The following is a 20,656-nucleotide window of genomic DNA, read 5'->3' as shown; positions in this document are numbered from 1 at the left end:
ATATACGACACCTTATTATTATTATTATCTGCAAATAATGTTAACAAAATAATCATCATCTTCCAAAACTCACAATTTTTATTCTTATATTTTTTTTTACAATCCACCCTGAATATCAAGGCTGCAGAAACAACATAATGCAAACAAAAGAAGAAAAAACTATTTATGTGGGATTTTTTACAGCTGTACCAACATAAAAAAAGAAAAGAAACGAAAATCTGTAATAAAGCCTTTTTATACCCTATCAGCAAAAACAAGGTACAAAAAAAAAAAAAAAAAAAAAAAAAAAAAAATGGAGATGCATAATTTCCACCAACAGTCCCTCATGAAATACAGAACTTTTGCAGATGGGCATCTACTGTTCTATCAGCTGCATGGACAGAGGAGCATCTAGGAGTTCTCAAACGCATTTGTGAACAGAACAGAACTTGTTTTTTACAAGTCAGAGCCAAGAAAAACGCTCTACAGACCGAAGGCTCTTTTCTAAAAAGCCAATTAGAAATATTCACTACATAGTCTCTTTTTTTTTTCTTTTTGTCGTCAGTGGATTAAAAGGTGCTTGACAAGGTGGCATTTTCCTCTAACTATCTTTAAACTTTTTATTCATTTATATTTATTTCTGCAACCACTGAAATTGATAGTGAAACATCATGGCTGATTTGTAAAATGCTGAAACTGAACATTCTGGCTTTAGGAGAACATGAACTATAATTCTTTGGGATTTAGAACAAGAAGAACCATTTGAAATTGTGCAAGCCTGAAAGAAAATCAGATTAATTTTGTCCTTCAGATGACAAACACACACACACTCTTTTTCAAATTGTTATAACGGTGAGATTATCCAAAGACCAGGCGATAAACTCTCATGTAACCTACATGTAGAAAGTGTCACTTTGACTGTACTTTCAAAAGCTTGCTCGGATTTAGTTCAGAAAGTATGAGAGCCGTGGAATAAGTAAATCAAACACAAGAGAAGGGCTCGGATCTTAGCTGTCAAATTGTACTACCAAAAATATATATAGATATTCGTTTGTTGGGCGTTTGTTTTAGTGCTTCTTGCTGGCTTTTGCTTATTTCTATGAGGGACTGGGAGCAATGCCGCTGTTTAGTGGCTCACAATGATTGTTTCATCTTTACACTAATGCTACGAATTGTTTTCGCAAAAAGGAAAAAAAATATATATTTGAGAAAGGTGTCAAAGCCATTTTATATAACATTCAGATGAAGTCATATTCCACGTTAAGTCACGGTTATAACTGGTGTTATGATGAGTTAGTCTTTTTTTCCCCAAGCAAAAACAACAACAAAAAAAAATCTGGTGGGGGATGTGTGTTGTGTGGGGGTGTGTGTGTGTGTGGCTTTAGACAGACATTTCTAGTCTGGGGAGAAAAAGGGAAAACATGAGAACGGGAGAGAAAAGGAAGAAAAAGAAAAAAAAAAAAAAGAAAAAAAAAAAATTTGCCCATGACATGTCATTTCAGTGTTCTCTGTCACTGGGATATGACTGATGGCTCTTGTCCATGGAAACAATATATTCACTCATTTTCTTCTTTTCATTTGAAATGTAAGGTATGATGTAAGAGAAACAGAGAGAAAGTGAGCAAGAGTGATGGAGGAAGAGGACAGGGGGAGAGTTAAAGCCACGTTAGGTGTCCTCGTCGTCCGAAGTCTGGCTGCTACTGCTGGTCTCAGACTCGGAGCCTTCATCCAGGCCGGTGTTGGTGGAGTTCCTCCAGGCCAGCAGCGCCACAGCACGTGGCTTCAGGAGCACACCGTTACGCCCCAGCCCGTTCTTCTTCATCTGAACACACACACAGACAGACAGACACGTACACACAGACGCACACGCACAGACACACACGCACAGAGACAGACATAGAGACACACACAGACACAGACATAGAGACACACACACACACACAGACACAGAGACACACACACACACAGACACACACACACACACAGACACAGAGACACACACACACACAGACACAGACACAGACACAGACACAGACACAGACACAGACACACACACAGACACACACACAGACACACACACAGACACACACACAGACACACACACAGACACACACACAGACACACACACAGACACACACACAGACACACAGACACACACAGACACACACACACAGACAGACACACACACAGACAGACACACACACAGACAGACACACACACAGACAGACACACACACAGACAGACACACACACAGACAGACACACACACACACAGACACACACACACACAGACACACACACACAGACACACACACACGATTGCAGGATGTTCAAATAAATGATGATTTACTAAAATGCACTGTATCCATATGGAACATGTCTGGTCATTAGAGTGAAGCGTACCTGCTCAGTCTTAGCCTGAAACTCTTTGAGTTCGTCCTCTGTAAGGGGCTGGAAGTCATCATTCTCGGGATACTCCTGCCAGCCCATTGCTTTAAGCAACCTACAGAGCAGAGAAACGAAATCATGTACATATTATTAGACAAAGTAGACATTAGTATGGTGTCTGACAACATTTTTTTTATATATTCCAGTGAACAAGTTTGCTGCTATTACTTCAGAAATAACACAAAAATCTGGGAAAAGCAAATATAGAAAAATAATCAACAATGTCCTGGGGTGATGTTTACCCTCATGTACTATCATCAAATATTTTCAATAGCAGCAAAAAAATGTACTCTTTTTCTAAAGCAGCTATTTGGTTTTAATTTTTTTTAAAGCATTTTAATTTATTGTTGAACAAGCCACTATAAAATGTTTCTTGTTTATAGTTAAAATATAATAGTTATAGTTTATAGTATATATTTTTTTATACCTTGGACAATACCTTGGTTGACACTTCCAGAAAATAAAGGGAAAAACTCCCCATAAAAACAATTTTTTAATAAAATTATATTTCCAATTTAATTATTAATCTCAGATTAGCATCTGCTATACATGTCATTGTAAACTCTTACCACACATATTTTGATAATAAAACAAGGACCTATATAAACTTCGACGCTATAATCAGCGATACTGCTAGAGCCACTGGAACAGAAAATTAAGCAACACCCTCTAACCAAAAAGTATCACAAATTCAACACCTATGTGGTATAAAAGGTAATTAGACCACCATCTAACTTTTATAGTATACTGCAAATAATCTTAATTGGTCATTTTTTCCAAATTTAATCGGGTTTAATTTGCACCAAAACCACAGGGGTTATTTGAATAAGGATAGCATTTTATTCACTTGTAAAAAGCAACACAGCATAAATATGCTGTTTAAAGTACTGCAAAAAATGCACTTCCATGTAAATCAACACTGATAACTAATTTAATCCCTGCCCTACATATAGGGGCTTTTTACACCTGGCCACTTCATGCGTTTTCTGTGATCGGATAGCTATCCGGTCGTAAAAAGACCAGGTTATAAGACGGATATAAATCCGATCACTCAAACCCCTTCAGGAGGAGGTCTGGGACACATTTCAGATGAAACTGGACAGGTGTAAATGCATGTGGTCGTTCAAGCCACATACGTCAGAGCTAAACTCCTCCCAAAGGGAAGTACGTCACTCGCAGGTGATCTTTCACCCAGGCGTTTCGTCGGGTCTTAAAATGCAGCAAACAGTAAATTCTGTTTTTTGTAGCATAAACGTCATAAGTTTTTTCGTCTTCTTTTTGATTGCATCCTAAAAAACCGCACACACCAAAGCGTGTTTCATTTCGATTACCCCGGGAAATTAGGTAAAATATATTTGCATTTTGGGCGGGAGTGGAAAGATCGGATCGATATCCGATTCGTCAAGACGCATTTATGTGGCCTAATGTAAATGGAACAGTTTTAACAAATCAGATAGCTATCGGATCAGAGAACACACATGAAGTGACCAGGTGTAAAAAGGCACATAAGCACTATGATTAATGTATTGAACAGAAGTGTGTGTGTGTGTGTGTGTGTGTGTGTGTGTGTGTGTGTGTGTGCGCTTGCGCTAACCGGTGTTCAGCCTCCAAGGAGCTGGATAGGTGCTCAGTGTCAGAGTCACTAAGAGAGTGAGACATGCCGTTCTCATGGCCATCCTCATACTCTTTTGGCTCAGGAGTACTGCTCTCTCCCTGAAAGACAAATACAAGGTTAATAAACACCCCAAAAAAAAACAATATCCAACCATAACTTATCAGCTATACGAGACTAAAGTTCTCGCTCTTCACTCGTATTAAATCAGCCAGAATTTCAGTATGACATGATGATGATCTTTCAGTATGACATGATGATCTTTCAGTGTATGAATAAATCCAAAGCTCCACTTTTGGAGTGTTTATGAACATAATAGCGCTAGTTAAATAAGCAGATGTGTACCATTACATTTATATATAGATTTTTAGTATCATAACCAAAATCAGGAATATTGTACTAAAATTGTAAATATAAAATGGACATTATTTAATCTTTATTTAATTCAATTCAGAATCAGAAAGAGCTTTATTGCCAGGCATGTTTTCACATGCGAGGAATTTGTTTTAGTGACAGAAGCTCCACAGTGTAACAGAATGGGATATACAGTGTAGACGAAATTGTATGTACACATTTACAGGTGTGAAATTGAACTGATTAGTCATTTATGCTCTTAATTAATTGTTAATATCGCTATATAATTAACAACAATAATCTGTTTATAGTGTTTCATGGTGATCTCCATCTTTTTTAATGCAGAAGCCTCGTCTGCAAACCATACTCTGAAAACCTAAGGGCTAAAACGTCGACGTGTTGGACGGGTGAAATGTTTTGTTGTAAATTAAACATTTGTTTTTGTTAGTAATTAAATCCTGGGTACCTATAAAGATGGATGATCTTAGTAAGCATGTCTTATTTAGTTCATGACTAGTATCATGTCTTATCAGGTGCTGATCTCAGTTATTGCATTCTTCCCTCGGTATACAAAAAAAAAAAAAGATTCCAAACAGGCAGCCCATCATGCATTGTTTAAATTCTCACCTCTGTTGGAGCTCCAGGGCTGTGGCAGCTGCTCACCTCTCCGTTCCTCTCGTCCTTCAGTCCACGCAAGAACTCGCTTTTACGGTCTGTGCCACGCCGCATCAGCTTCAGCCGAGGAGGAGTGATGTCTATTGGAGGAGTAGTGCTGCATGGTGGCTGTGAAAGACAGAACAAAAGCAATAAATGACTGTGAAGTGCTTTACGTCCACATATACAGGTGAAATCGAAATGCAGTGCTGTTTACGCTGTGACTGTCCTGTCCATACTGCAGATCTCTCCTCACCTCTTTCGGAGTGCCATGGGGTGGGCCGTTGACCGGGGTCAGGGGTTTGGTCACAGACACGGGGCTGGTGAAGGCTGAATCCCGACCAGAGAAATGCAAACCCACTTTAGTTTCCCTTCCATTGGGCTTCCAAGGACCAGTCTGACGACAACACAAGAGAAGATACTAGAGCTTTCGGAAACTCTCGTATAAATAAAAATGCTCAGTGTAAAAACTTAGGCAGAGATTAGCCAAAACCAGCTGTTTTACAACTCAAAATTCCATTTACAGCATTTAGCAGACACTCTTATCCAGAGTGACTTACTTTTTTTTTTTTTTTTTTCAGTTTATACACCTGAGCAATTGAGGGTTAAGGGCCTTGCTCTGCAGTGGCAACTTGGTGGACCTGGGATTCGAACCAATGACTTTCCGATCAGTAGTCAAACACATTAACCACTGAGCTACCACATCCCACATCAAAATGTGAAATTCGATGGAATTCAAGATTTAACCAGTTTAAATGTGTTTCAGTAACATTAATCTACTTTCACTGTGGTTAATGGTTTCCTCTGCTTGACTACATGCTGAGTGAGTCCTTTCTTTCGGATCCGCATTAAAAAGACCGATTCTCACTCATCCCTTCATCTGTAATCCACACTCAAACAGACCGCATTCAAAAGCTTCAGTTTTCATACCAAAACACGTGCCACATTTATTACCTTGGAGATGGACGACTAGCAGAATTCGGTCTCTGCTGTAACGCAGGGTATCTGTGTCATAGTCATACGAGTCTAACCTTTCCTGTCTGGAGGACTCGAAGTGACTTAAAATGCACATTAATAAGAAAAAGGTTTTAAGCTCCAACAGCAAGACTTGACCTTTCATGTGTCCCTGAGACCTTTTAAACCTTATCTCCTAATAATGCTGTAACTGCAGTACCAAAATCCCCCTGTGACACCACAGCCTCCTTCACCTTATGAGCAGACAAAGTGTTGTCCTTAGAGCATCGCCACAAATATTCTGTTATGTTAAGGGTTAAGTACCTTAGTTGGGGCAGTAGCAGGTTTGGGAACCAGATTCTTATAGACACTTGGCCCAGTGATGGGAACTTTGGAGCCATTGGCTGGCAGAGGGCTGGCACTGGCAAAACCGGCAGAGAATGGAGCGCTAGGGTCCTCCTTAGACACTTTCTTAATGACCAGCATCTTAGACATAGTCTGCTTAGCGCTGGGAGGATTCTCTGAAAAACAGGAAGATCAAAGTGCTGCTTAGACATAAAGCCCTCAAATATGTGTGTTTTTTGGGTTTGTGTGTTCATCCATTCAGTCATTCATTCATTCATTTTCTACCGCTTATCCAAACTTCTCGGGTCACTGGGAGCCTGTGCCCATCTCAGGTGTCATCGGGCATCAAGGCAGGATACACCCTGGACGGAGTGCCAACCCATCGCAGGGCACACACTCTCTCTCATTCACTCACACACTACGGACTGCATGTCTTTGGACCGGGGGAGAAAACCGGAGTACCCGGAGGAAACCCCAGAGGCACGGGGAGAACATGCAAACTCCGCACACACAAGACGGAGGTGGGAATCGAACCCCCAACCCTGGAGGTGTGAGGAAAACGTGCTAACCACTAAGCCACCGTGCACCCTGAATACGCGTTTATTAATATAAATATTGAAAACAATACCCCCCCCCCCCCCGTTTGTGTGTTAAAATCACAAAAATTCTGAACATTTCACATAGCATATACACAACAACAATAAATCTAAGCACGTTTCCTTACCCCATACGCCTGCTGGAGTTCCCACAGCACGAGCCTGACTCACTGGCTTCCCAGTCATCTCTGGATTCAGGGAAGGCTGCGTTGTGAACAGTGAGATGTAAAAAAAAAAAGTTCAACAAAACACAAGAAGCCATGACTAAACATTCATGACAGAAAATACACTCACAAAATCCTCTTCAACAAACTTAAGCTTGTCATCATTGCGTTCCTCGTCAGAGTAACGGTCCTGGAAGGGAGCGCCTTTGCGTGGATGGAAGTTGCCGTTCCGTTGCCGATGGCCGCCTTGCCTGTCCCTGTCTCCTCCTCCGCGTTTGGCATGGCGCCCATGGTGATGGTGAGGAGCCTCTTGACCACGCGGGGCCCCATGCCAGCTGGGGGTCTCCTTCCAGCCATGTCCGCTTCCCAAACCTCCCTGATTGCCCTTAGCTACACCAGAGTCCACTGAGTCATGCCTCAACAGAGACGGCTGGAGCCACCCATCACCTGAGACGGGCACAGAACATACAGAAAACTGTTAGCCAAAGCGCATTAGTACGTGATCAGAGCCATGCATGCACAATTCTTTTGGCTGGATGTGAGTGAGTAGCTTGTGCATGTTTTACCCGACGGTGCACGGAGCAGATCGTTGTTGAAGAAGCCGTCGGAGGAGTTGTGTCTACGGCGGCTCACTCCCGGCCGGCCGTCCCCACGAGCACAGTGCTCACCATGTTTCTCAAGAGGGGCTGCAGGGGACTGCGAGACACACCAACGAGCACACTTAAGGATCACACGCTAATAACTCCTTCTTTGCATATAGACTAACCTCATGCTACACTGTCACTTAAAACAGAGGTTTCAGACAAACTGTATAACTAATAAAACTGGGCTCATGTTATCAATGAAGAAAATTGTTTGCAACGATATGGTATATCTCCACTTGTGCCTGTGTGTCACGATTACAAAATAGTTTACTGAAGACTAACTAGCCATCAGATGTGTATTCATAGATCCCAGCATTTTTATTGAAGCTACTGTATGAACTTAGGAGGATTTAGCCGTTTCCCAGATAACAAAATGAAATAAAATCAACAACGCTGAATATTCTACTGGGATGAAATGATGTATTAATTTCTGCTTGGATCTTCATCAGCTTTTTCCTGTGTTCATTTGCATATCTACTTACTCTTGCATTTCCAGTATTTCCATGTATCTTTAGTTCTGAAACTCCCCCACAATAGATTTGCATAAAAGTACAGTCTGCACCTCACCTTGGCAGGCTGAGGCGTGGAGAAGTTAAGCCAGGCAGGAACAAAGTCATGCTGCGCCATTTAGGTCCAGTGTCTCCTGTCAGTGGATCGAGGCATGAAACCTCATGGCCTGAACTGACGAGAAAAAGCCACCATGTATTAAATCAAGCTGAAAAGTAATAATAATAATAATAATAATAATAATACACCTAAGGTACTGTATGTGCAAAGGCAGAAACGAAAAGTGAGTATAAGAAATGAATATAGCTGATTAGCTAAATCGAAAGCATCTTAAAGAGCTGTGTGTGATCATTGAGGTGTCTCACACATGGTCACATACTACAGTCAGCCTAGAACACATGTCTTTGGACCGGAGAGAAAACCAGAGTTCCCAAAAAGAAACTACCCCCCAAAAATCAAGAGTTTCACTAGGGCTAACTAACAGTTAATTGTATTTGAATTATTTTCAGACAGACTTTCTCTTTAGGAATTGGGCCATCTCCCACCCAACAGTCAGACCGATCGTACGACAGCTAGCGGTCTGTGAGAATACAACACGGTGTGTGTGTGAGTTAAGGCATACGTCCTCTGACACAAACGAAGGCACCTTGGGGTTGACCTAACGCATTCGGAGTGTCAGTTCACTATTTTTCTCTGTTACAGATGGCTATGGCATAGTGAGATTCTTTTTAACCTGCGACCTCCAGATAAAATGGCGAACACTTTGTTACTCCTCTCAGGAGCTCTTCAATTTTGGCTTTCCGATGAATATGGATAATCAATAAACTGCAATTTGTAAGCTTAGCTAGAGGAAAGCTTTTAAGTAACACAATGTGTTTTTTTATTTTAAATTATATTGTTACATTAAGCTCCCTACTGAAAATGTCCGTTAATTCTGTGCTGTGATGTGGTTTGACGCAGAGCGGAATGTGTTACTATGTCTAAGTTGATCATTTTCCTACAACTGCATGTTTTATTCCTCTTATACCACAGCAAATTGCCAACAATAGACTTTTTAAAATAGTTTTTTATGTATTTATAGATATGTTCTGTGTTGTTTATGTGACTGAGAAACTTCAAAAACATGCAAAAGTACAAAAACATTTCCAATCCTGACTGAAGACTACAATGACACTGGAGACTCCTTCCACAAATGTTAAATACATCCTTAAAGAAAGCTTCGCCTTTTGCGTTTATTGTTAGGCTTGGATAAGAAATGTTTTTTTTTTTTCTTTTTCTTTAAATAAATAAATAGATAGATAGATAGATAGATAGATAGATAGATAGATAGATAGATAGATAGATAGATAGATAGATAGATGCAACACACACATATAACTATAGTAAGAAAAAATAGTCAAGGTTAGCACTTTACGCTAGCATCACAAAGCCATAAGTGATTTAAAAATCCAAGATAAAAAGCAGTTAGTGTTATATGGAGACACTGCAGGCCCTTACCCCAGAGTTTTGAGCTCTGTAGTCCAGCGGCCCCGTGTTTGGCTTTCTCCCTGCACTCGCTCACACAGCTTCAGGTGTGCAACCCGGACAGCCACAGGACAATAGATGCTCGCCACAAACAAATTCCAGCCTCCAGGATGGTGCAGTGAGTGAGGTGACCTCGTTTTGGTGTATAGATTTCCAACGCAATGTTAATATGGAAGATGGTTGTACTGGTCAGTGGTCAAGAAGGAGCGCTTTTGATCAATGGTGGTGGAAGTACAGGACGTAGAAAGCAAGCAGGACAGCCTCAATTCATCACATCAGAGTGACAAAATAAAGTGAAAGTGACATGGAAGAAAAAAATTCTAGGAGTTTTGGACCAGTCTTTATATCTGGAAGGCTGTAAAAAGCAGCACACTGTGCTTGCTTTGAAGCTCAGAAACTCCTTTCACAAACTCATCGTAAGTTGAGGACGCACACAGAGGAAAATAAGAAAGAGCGTGGGACGACACCGCGCAACGCGTTGTTGAAGAAAGTCACGAGCCAAATATGCTCACCTCATTAAAACAGCGAGGGTGCGAGATGAAGGCAAAAAGAAAAGTGGCCGATGCGTCACATCACAAAAGCCGTGAGCGCCTGGTGCTACGGCGTCATAGGCATTGCTTTAGTTTCAGCAGCTCAAACTTTGGTTCATATCAGATGAGAAGTGAGTGAAAGAAAAAACTGACATCATTTTTAAATGTTGTCACTCCTGAACCAGTATCACGTTAGAGACCCAGAAAACTGGTAACAAAGTACGATCTGATCCTTCGGAAATCTGTAAATTTTCCAGTTCATCAATTCAGAGCTCTGTCGAACAAATCACAGCAGAGACGGCAGGTTTTTAACAGACGTGTTGTGTACCAGAGCGCCTCAGGCATCGGCGATTCACAGGCGACGTGACTATAAAAATCCAAACGAAGTAAATGACAAAAAAGGGTGCAAAGGTTTAATTGTAGCTCATATAGTGTGCATGTTGTTCAGGAAATATCCAGTACCCTGCTGCTTCACGTCACTTCTCCACTTTGCAGATCCACTCTGAAACAAGAAACAAACATCCATCCGTCAACATCCTTTAAGCTGAAAATATGCATGAATATTGAATTGAATTCCTACATTTGAAATCCACTAATTTGTTAGCTGTCTCAGGGCAAGATTAGTATAAATTAGGATAAAGGATTTGGGGATATTTTTCAACCTGATCCTCAGAAGTAATTTGTGACAAATGTTGAAATTGGGACAAAACACAGGACACGCATTATTTTAGAAGACATCTGGGTCACGTTTCGTATTACAAGGACACTTGCGGAGTCCAGATTACTGACAGAATGTCAATACTGGATAAATAATCAATCAATGTTATCACTAATGCACTGATGACAACAAAGCAACATGAAAGTGAAAAACCTATCAGCCCTGATTACAGCACAGCAACATGGGCAGCTCAGGATACTTAACACCCTAGGCTATATTTTAACGCAGATGATAGCAAAAGTGTTCACTATTTTCCACCTCGTAAGACACGTAAACATGAATGAAGCGTGTTGGAAGAAGACGGACCTAGAGAGTTATTGAGTCCAACATGACAGCACTGAGTACTGACTACTGAATAAACACTCAAACTGTTCAGCTGTTTGACTTTACGTTTGAGTCTCGCCTAAAATACATCAGAGCCTTTAATCAGCTCGGAACATGACTGCTTTTGTGTTTTATAAACGTTTATTTGTGTGTGTTTCCGGAACACTGAAAAAAGTAACCACAAGAGAGTTAGCTTAGCATAATTAGCTAGTAGCTTGAATGCTAATGCTAGCAAAAATAAATTTGCTAACCTTGAGTCTTAACTGTCGGTTAAGGAGCAGCAAACAATGCTGTATATAAATATATACATATACGAATATATATTAATAATGGTACAATGATATATAATAATAGTATAATACTACTGTTACAAATAGACCCGGATACATTTGACGAGTTAGCTAACATGCTAACCGCTAGTCACCGCGACGGTTACGTTAACTGTAGGCCATTCAGTGTGTACTTTCTAGCATGCTAATGCTAGCCGTAGATACTACACCAGGCGGCTGTGTAACTATTTGTGCAATTTAACTTTATACAGAAAGTAAAAACATGTCAGCTATCGTCCCAGTGTCACGCACTAGCCGAAACTACCTGAGGTACTGTGTGTGTGTTTGTTTGTTAGCCTTGGTGCTAGCATACTAATGGCTAGCAGGTTAGCAATCTGGTCAAAAATAATAAAAACTGTTGCAAAATGGCTCCCTGTAGCAGCAGCGCAGACTGGACTCGGGACGACGGAGATCGTCTCACACACACGCTACCTTCAGATCCGTTGTCTAGCCGAATAAGTTAAACAAAGATGCAGATGTGCTTCTTCTCCAAACCAGCCGATGACTTTTATCCGCTGTTCGTGTTTGCGATTGTTCTTTTCTGTTTGTGTTTTTAAGCCACACTTCGCTCCGTCTGTCCTGTTCCTGTCTACTTCTCCAACAGACCTGCTAATCGATCACAGAGCGGCGGCCGCGTCACAACATTCCGCTGCACTGAGCGCGCGCGCGCACAGATAGACAGATAGATAGACAGACAGACAGACAGACAGACAGACAGACAGACAGACAGACAGAGACGTCCAGACAGTCAGACATACATACAGACAGACAAACAGGCATACAGACAGACATAGACATCCAGGCAGTCAGACACACAGAGACGTCCAGACATACAGAGACGTCCAGACATACCGACAGAAATACATACAGACAGACATACAAACAGACAGAGACGCACAGGCAGTGAGACATACATGCATACATACATACATACATACATACACACACACACACACACACACACACACACACACGCACACGCACACACACAGACAGACAGAGATGTCCAGGCAGTCAGACAGACATACAGACAGACAGAGATGTCCAGGCAGTCAGACATACATACAGACAGACAGAGATTTCCAGGCAGTCTGACAGACATACAGAGACATCCAGGCAGTCAGACAGACAGAGACGTCCAATAAGTCCGACAGACAGAGATGTCCAGGCAGACAGACAGACATACAGAGACATCCAGTCAGTCAGAAAAACAGAGACATCCAATAAGTCAGACAGACAGAGACGTCCAGGCAGGCAGACAGACAGACAGAGATGTCCAGTCACTCAGACAGACAGACAGACACCTGCAGGTACACATATCATTATTATCAGCAGCAGCAGTACTGTACACAGAATGAGTTATGAAAACATCATCATTATGATAAATTACATACATTCCATCATATGTGTAAAGCCTGCTCTTTAAATATTCTAATTCGTATTTCATTCATTCATTCATTCATTCATTCATTCATTTTCTACCACTTATCCGAACTTCTCAGGTCACAGGAAGCCTGTGCCTATCTCAGGCGTCATCGGGCATCAAGGCAGGATACACCCTGGACGGAGTGCCAACCCATCGCAGGGCACACACACACTCTCATTCACTCACACTCTGCGGACAATTTTAATTCGTATTTCAGAGCTTGTTTATTCAATCGATCAAAATTTTCACAATCGTGAAGACATTCTCTCATTGTTATGTTCTGTGCTCTACACATCATCTTTCTGTTTGAACTCTGGCTATCGTCGAGCCATCAGAGGGTACAGTCCCTGTGGTATGAAAGCTCCCTTTAGTTCTTCACAGTGTTGAGTAATCTTGATAAGTTGATGGTGATGTACACTAACAGGAACAGGAAGTTGCTTGCATTTTAACTGTGTACAGGGTTGTGTCAGGTCTTTCTGAAGTTACCAACAATCACCTTTTTATTTTGGCTCACCATGAGGCGAGACTTATTTTCAGTCTCACTTCCTCTGTCTCATTGTTGCTGGTAAAGAGCATCTTAGTGATGTGTTTTGTCGGAGTACTTAAGTTCAGTATACAGTGGTATGATGAGTTCTGACATTTTGAGTGAGGCCTGTTGACTTGGAAGTCCAGAATGTCCAGTTTTCGGAGTTTGTGACCACTGTCTGGATTGTGGTGGTGCTGAGTTCAATCAATATCACACTGACTTTAGTGTCCTTTATGCCCAAAAGAGAAGGCAGAAGACCTGGTGTTTGTATTTGCCAGTGCTGTTGATGGTTCTTCACATAACTGGAGACTTCTTAAGTTGATGCTGGTCAATCTGCAGCTTTCCAAGAATAGCACAGAGCTGGTAATATCAGGACCAATATCAGGACTTTGCAGGTTTCCCCATGATTAGGGTTGTCCTCACATTTGCTGCAATTATAGTACCTGGTCCCTGGGAGGAGCTGCAATGGTTAGTGCTTTCTCAGTGTTGGGTGCTTCAATCGAGATGTTCCTGTAATTAATCTGGAATGGAGATGCCATTGTTCATCACGTAATCAGGGATGCTTTAAATTCCTTGACATGCTGTGAGCCTTGTAAGTCCATGCAAAGTAGGCTTGAGGTCTCTTCATGTTGTTGCTGAGCTTTGATTTAAATACAAAATTCACACTGGATAAAGTCTGATAAACTTGTTTTTTTTTTGCTATATTAAATGTGAGGTTAATAAATAAAGGTTCTAATAAATAAATATTACATTTATTATAAGATAAGATATACCTTTCTCTGCTACAGCAGCAAAGAAAAAGAAATGCATATATATATATATATATATATATATATATATATATATATAGACATAATATAGTATACAGTATATACACAACACAACGTATAAATACAAAGAAGAAAAAAGAGTACTTTTAGTACTTTTCACTGACAATACACAGAATAATAGAAAGGTTTAACATTTTCTAAATGATCAAGAGCTACATTTTATTTCACTATAAAATTAGGCAATGAGTATGTCAGTGTTTTTCGTTAAAATTGATACCCAATAGGTTTTTAAGACTGAATGAATGGATTATTTTAAAATGACTTTTATTATGTGGAAACAATGAATTATTTTGACGGGACTTTTATTATGTAGAAACATTCGCCATGTTGCTATATGTAGCTGTTGACCTCCGCATGTGCTGTTGAATTATAATGTGACACAAGAAGTAGTTATTAATTTAGAGCATTTTTGGAAACTCCATGAAAGGATAGTAAGTGACTTTATATTTTAATATCATTAACAAGCTTTATTACAGAAAGTTAGTCTCTCTAAGCTAAGCTAACTAGCTCATGTTCAGGGAAGTAGCTCAACGACCTTAAACAGCAACGGGAATAAAAATTAATTCTTGTTGCAACGATCTTATTAATCTTGTAAAATTTGCATTGCAGGCAAAATGTCCATTGCTCTAATAGGAGGCCGTTTGGGTGCCAGCTTCTGGGTGAGTAAACATACAACATGAGTTCAATCAGATTTAACACAAATGATTTATTTACAGTACCATCTGTTAAGGAGAGCAGATAAACTTTACAGATTATAAGTACAGTTTTAAACAGCTTTTCTTCTCACTGTTTCTTCTTGGTATCGTATCAATACAGTGAGTTATCGTATCAATACAGTGAGTTATCGTATCAATACAGGTGAGGGATCGTATCAATACAGGTGAGGGATCGTATCAATACAGGTGAGGGATCGTATCAATACAGGTGAGGGATCGTATCAATACAGCGAGGGATCGTATCAATACAGCGAGGTATCGTATCAATACAGCGAGGGATCGTATCAATACAGGTGAGGGATCGTATCAATACAGGTGAGGGATCGTATCAATACAGGTGAGGGATCGTATCAATACAGGTGAGGGATCGTATCAATACAGGTGAGGGATCGTATCAATACAGCGAGGTATCGTATCAATACAGCGAGGTATCGTATCAATACAGCGAGGTATCGTATCAATACAGCGAGGTATCGTATCAATACAGGTGAGGGATCGTATATTTACAGTGAGGGATCGTATCAATACAGGTGAGGGATCGTATCAATACAGGTGAGGGATCGTATATTTACAGTGAGGGATCGTATCAATACAGGTGAGGGATCGTATCAATACAGGTGAGGGATCGTATCAATACAGGTGAGGGATCGTATCAATACAGGTGAGGGATCGTATCAATACAGGTGAGGGATCGTATCAATACAGCGAGGGATCGTATCAATACAGGTGAGGGATCGTATCAATACAGGTGAGGGATCGTATCAATACAGCGAGGGATCGTATCAATACAGCGAGGGATCGTATCAATACAGCGAGGGATCGTATCAATACAGGTGAGGGATCGTATCAATACAGGTGAGGGATCGTATCAATACAGGTGAGGGATCGTATCAATACAGGTGAGGGATCGTATCAATACAGCGAGGTATCGTATCAATACAGCGAGGGATCGTATCAATACAGCGAGGTATCGTATCAATACAGGTGAGGGATCGTATCAATACAGCGAGGTATCGTATCAATACAGCGAGGGATCGTATCAATACAGCGAGGTATCGTATCAATACAGCGAGGTATCGTATCAATACAGGTGAGGGATCGTATATTTACAGTGAGGGATCGTATCAATACAGGTGAGGGATCGTATCAATACAGGTGAGGGATCGTATCAATACAGGTGAGGGATCGTATCAATACAGGTGAGGGATCGTATCAATACAGGTGAGGGATCGTATCAATACAGGTGAGGTATCGTATCAATACAGGTGAGGTATCGTATCAATACAGGTGAGGGATCGTATCAATACAGGTGAGGGATCGTATCAATACAGGTGAGGGATCGTATCAATACAGCGAGGTATCGTATCAATACAGGTGAGGGATCGTATATTTACAGTGAGTTATCGTATCAATACAGGTGAGGGATCGTATCAATACAGGTGAGGGATCGTATATTTACAGTGAGGGATCGTATCAATACAGCGAGGTATCGTATCAATACAGGTGAGGGATCGTATATTTACAGTGAGGGATCGTATCAATACAGGTGAGGGATCGTATCAATACAGGTGAGGGATCGTATATTTACAGTGAGGGATCGTATCAATACAGGTGAGGGATCGTATCAATACAGCGAGGGATCGTATCAATACAGCGAGGGATCGTATCAATACAGGTGAGGTATCGTATCAATACAGGTGAGGTATCGTATCAATACAGGTGAGGTATCGTATCTTTACAGTGAGGTATCGTATCTTTACAGTGAGGTATCGTATCATTACAGTGAGGTATCGTATCATTACAGTGAGGTATCCTATCAATACAGTGAGGTATCGTATCAATGCTCTTACAGTGTATTTTTTCAAATATAAACCTAATGTCCATTTAAAATCTTTTTTCAACATCTTGTAGCTGAATAGTGAGGTGTCTGTAAGAGGCTTTAAGAGACTGCTACATACTGAAGTCCTAATGAAGTGTAGTAATGTAGGATGCAAATAATTGGCAGGATAAATGGAATGATGAATAAATAGATTATGAAATGCAATCAGATTTTTTTCCCCGTTTAGAATATAGAGTAAGGTTTAATAAAACGATATTAGCGAAGCTAGACAATTAAGAACTATCAGTGCAGGGAGTGAAGATGTTACCAAACCAAAACTCCAGTGGGTTTTATTATTGAAAACCAATAGTAAGTTGTGGAGTCTTTGCAGAACCAAAAGTCCATGGGGTCAGTAAGACCTGATCTGATACCTGCTAACTGGGCAACATCAAGACAAATGTCCAGAAGTCTGTTTCACACATCCAGGTTTGGAGGCAAAGCGGGTCATTTGTGAAGTGTTTGCTGCAATCATCAGACATTTAAGTGCATGTGCACAACGAGTAATATTTGATTAAGAGTTGAAACCTGAGTTGTTTAATAAATGTAATAACCAGTGTCATGAACCCTATTAACTTGGGTTGGATTTGTTTGCTTTTGTCAACTTTTCTGGTTTTGTGAATCAGGCCTCAGTGGGTAGGCTTAGCTTAGCGTCGCTGGATAATGTGTTGCTTATTCTGTGTCTCGTAGGTTAGGGTTAGATTTATAGGAGATATTGGATCAGATTCAGCGCCACTCTCTGGACTAACACAAACTGTCTGATTTTGGGGGAAAAAATAATTCTGTGAGCAATTTGTCACATCTTGGTGGTGAGCTTAGAGCGAAGAGATGAAGTGTTACCACTTCTTTAAACGCACTCCTATTCAATCACTTTCATTTAAATGAACTTCCTTTACTTTCATCAAATAACCTGTGATCCGACAGAATTTCTGAGTGAATTCAGACTTTTGAATGCTACCTTTGTATATCTTTATAGATACCGATGGCTTTTATAAAAGTTAAGACCGAGATTAAAATGTAAGTTCATCTAATTAATCTAGTTTGCTTTTAAACCATCTACTTGTGAAATACGTGTATTTAATAATGATGCTTTTGTGCATTTCTTATTTTTTTTTTTTTTTTGCGGTTCGCATATTTGATTTAGCACAAGTTTTATGCCAGATGCCCTTCCTGGCACAAGCCTTCCATTTTACTCAGGCTTGGAACCAGCACTGAGAGTTAATTCCCCCAGTGGCTAGGTTAACTCACTGCCCCTGAATCGAACCCTGGCCATGGTGGTGTGAGGGATTAAACATACAAATCTTTAGGGATTCTTCTCTTTATTTTTTTTCTTTTTCTTTTTTATAAACCTTGCATCTGAAATTGTTTCAATTGCAAAAATTGAAACACATTCCACGTTTGATGGATCGTGTAACATAAAAACATTAGGTATCCTCAAAGCAATACTATTAACAACGACTGATTTTAAGTATCATTGGTGACGCTTTAAATTAAAAAATGTGACATTCTTATTAAATAAAGTTGTTTGTTTCGAACATTGTTGATGTTTAAGAGGAAAAAATCATTTCAGGACTTGCTGTTATTGGAAAATGTAAAAAGCTATAGTCTCATAGATTCCTAGCATTATTTGGTAAAACCTTACGGTTTAAGGTAAAATCCTACATCGAGTCAGATCCATTAGCAGCTTTTTCTTTGTCTTTGGAGTTTCAGAAATAACCTTTGAATTCCTGTGTTTTTGTTATGAACAGTGTGGGAAGTGGAGCAGACTTCAGCCTATATCCAAAAGGTTTGTCTTCTCCAGCCACCAGATCCACCTCTCTATGTGTTTCACAAAAACCTGGAGTTGCCCTCTGCCTCATAGAAACGCAGCAGGTTCCATCATCCAAGCTGAATCCTTCCACACGTCATCACAGAGGCTGAAGAAACGGCAGCCAGATGAAGCTCCTCCACGCGAACTTGACTTGCTACGTTATGATATGAAGGTTCTGAAGAAAGCACCCAAACCAGCGTTGTATTTAGGATTTTCCGGTCTCATACCGTTTGTATCCGCTCCGTTACTCATGGCCGTCACCGAGACCTACGTTCCTGAATTAGCTTACGCTCAAGTTGTGTACGGAGCCGCTATTGTTTCCTTTCTCGGCGGCGCTCGTTGGGGCTTCGCCTTACCCGAGGGCAGCCCTGCGAAACCCGATTGGCTGAACCTAGCCAACAGTGTTGTTCCCACTATAATAGCGTGGGCAGCTTTGCTGTTCAGCCACAACATTATTCAGTCTGGCATGTTAGTGATCATGGGCCTGGGAATATCGCTTCATTACGACCTGGCACTGTTACCCACTTACCCCAGCTGGTTCAAGGCACTGAGGACAATCCTCACTACAGTAGCTTTCTTCTCTTTACTGGCCACTATAGTTCTTAAAGGATTCTATCCAGAGAAGAGATATCTGACCCAGGAATAATTTTTCTTATTTATATGTAAATCTCACTTTAACCTCATAATGTTTTAACCTATACCTGTCATACCAAGTCAGTTTTCATCCTGGAAACAATAGGACAATCACATTTGTACAATTACACAATTGTATTAATGAATGAAATAATCATAACTCCAAGAGGTACTGACAAGAACACGTGCTGCCAAGATTGTGAATGTTTAAATACTGATATTATCACTATATGACATTGTCACACCCATTGATCATTCATATGCAGTCATATTTACAACAGAAGGCAAATAAAACATCGGGTTCAAATTGCTGTCTTATTTTTCTACATTTAAACATGAAATTAAAGGAAAATGTTTAGCGGTACCATCTTTTCCCCTCTGTATTTATAATGATCTATTGTGGAAAATTTTGTTTCATATAATAAAATGAATAATAAATTAATACCAGGAAAAAAAAAACATCCAATGATTTTCCCTCTGGGTTTCAACCTTAATTATGGGATGTTTTCAATCAAAAATGTTTTCAGCAGAATTTGAAAAAAATATTAATATACTTTTATCGATTTATTCACTTTTATTCCTTCATCTAACTACAGTTGTAATGTTATTAGTCCATATATATATATATATATACGTATACGTATATATATATATATACGTATACGTATATATATATATATATCTTACATGTGGTTAATCATCTGTTGCTTCTCTTTCACTGAAATTCTAGTTATAGCCTGCTTTCTAATACGAGCCAAATCTCACATTTCCTATAGTATTCAGGGGACACATTCTCGTAGTCCACAGCTCTTAAAACCAGACATAAACTTAAGCTCCACTTAGCAGCTTGTGTAGTTTTGACTTTTCATAAGAGTTTGAGGTTTTTTGTTTCTTGGTAAAATGGTAAGTTGTGGGTTTTATTTTTGTTTCATTAACTAAAAAAGTGAGGCTGGTAAAGGATGACCATTATAGCTGCTGTATTATAGCTCCATATGTAGCTGTTGCAGTACACAGTGAAATGAGACAACGTTTCTCCAGGATCAAGGTGCTACATAAAACAAAGACAGGGCTATAAGGACTTAGTAAGTTAGTCCTAGATACATAAAGTGCATCTGTGCGACCTGGTGCAAACAGTGCAGGACAAGACACAAAGACAGA

At 40.1% G+C, this 20,656-nt stretch overlaps 2 protein-coding genes across 3 annotated transcripts; one reads left to right on the top strand and one right to left on the bottom strand.

Annotated features, from left to right (window-relative positions):
• Positions 1-60: 60 nt before the first annotated feature.
• gpbp1l1 (GC-rich promoter binding protein 1-like 1) lies at positions 61-12,304 on the bottom strand. Its single transcript, XM_027154468.2, has 12 exons — positions 12,114-12,304; positions 9,754-10,812; positions 8,317-8,430; positions 7,672-7,801; positions 7,236-7,552; positions 7,070-7,145; positions 6,325-6,521; positions 5,303-5,443; positions 5,020-5,175; positions 4,021-4,139; positions 2,382-2,481; positions 61-1,801 (listed from the first exon to the last, which is right to left on the bottom strand). Exons 3-12 carry the CDS (start codon positions 8,374-8,376, stop codon positions 1,646-1,648), a joined length of 1,452 nt encoding a protein of 483 aa, XP_027010269.2. The 5' UTR covers positions 8,377-8,430; positions 9,754-10,812; positions 12,114-12,304; the 3' UTR covers positions 61-1,645.
• Positions 12,305-14,743: 2,439 nt separating this feature from the next.
• Positions 14,744-19,978, top strand: tmem69 (transmembrane protein 69). 2 transcript variants are annotated; one of them, XM_027154404.2, is made up of 4 exons: positions 14,802-14,894; positions 15,073-15,122; positions 18,032-18,072; positions 18,804-19,978. In XM_027154404.2, the coding sequence occupies exon 4, from the start codon at positions 18,876-18,878 to the stop codon at positions 19,509-19,511; it is 636 nt and encodes a 211-aa protein (XP_027010205.1). In that variant the 5' UTR covers positions 14,802-14,894; positions 15,073-15,122; positions 18,032-18,072; positions 18,804-18,875; the 3' UTR covers positions 19,512-19,978. The 2 variants fall into 2 exon arrangements, with proteins under 2 accessions (XP_027010203.1, XP_027010205.1); XM_027154402.2 differs by lacking the exon at positions 18,032-18,072 and having other exon boundaries at positions 14,744-14,894.
• The last annotated feature ends 678 nt before the right edge of the window (positions 19,979-20,656 follow it).

The sequence above is a fragment of the Tachysurus fulvidraco genome, chromosome 5, assembly GCF_022655615.1.
Source record: "Tachysurus fulvidraco isolate hzauxx_2018 chromosome 5, HZAU_PFXX_2.0, whole genome shotgun sequence".
Lineage (NCBI taxonomy): Eukaryota > Metazoa > Chordata > Actinopteri > Siluriformes > Bagridae > Tachysurus > Tachysurus fulvidraco.
Note: the sequence above shows the minus strand (reverse complement) of the source record. Positions and strands in the feature narration are given on the sequence as shown.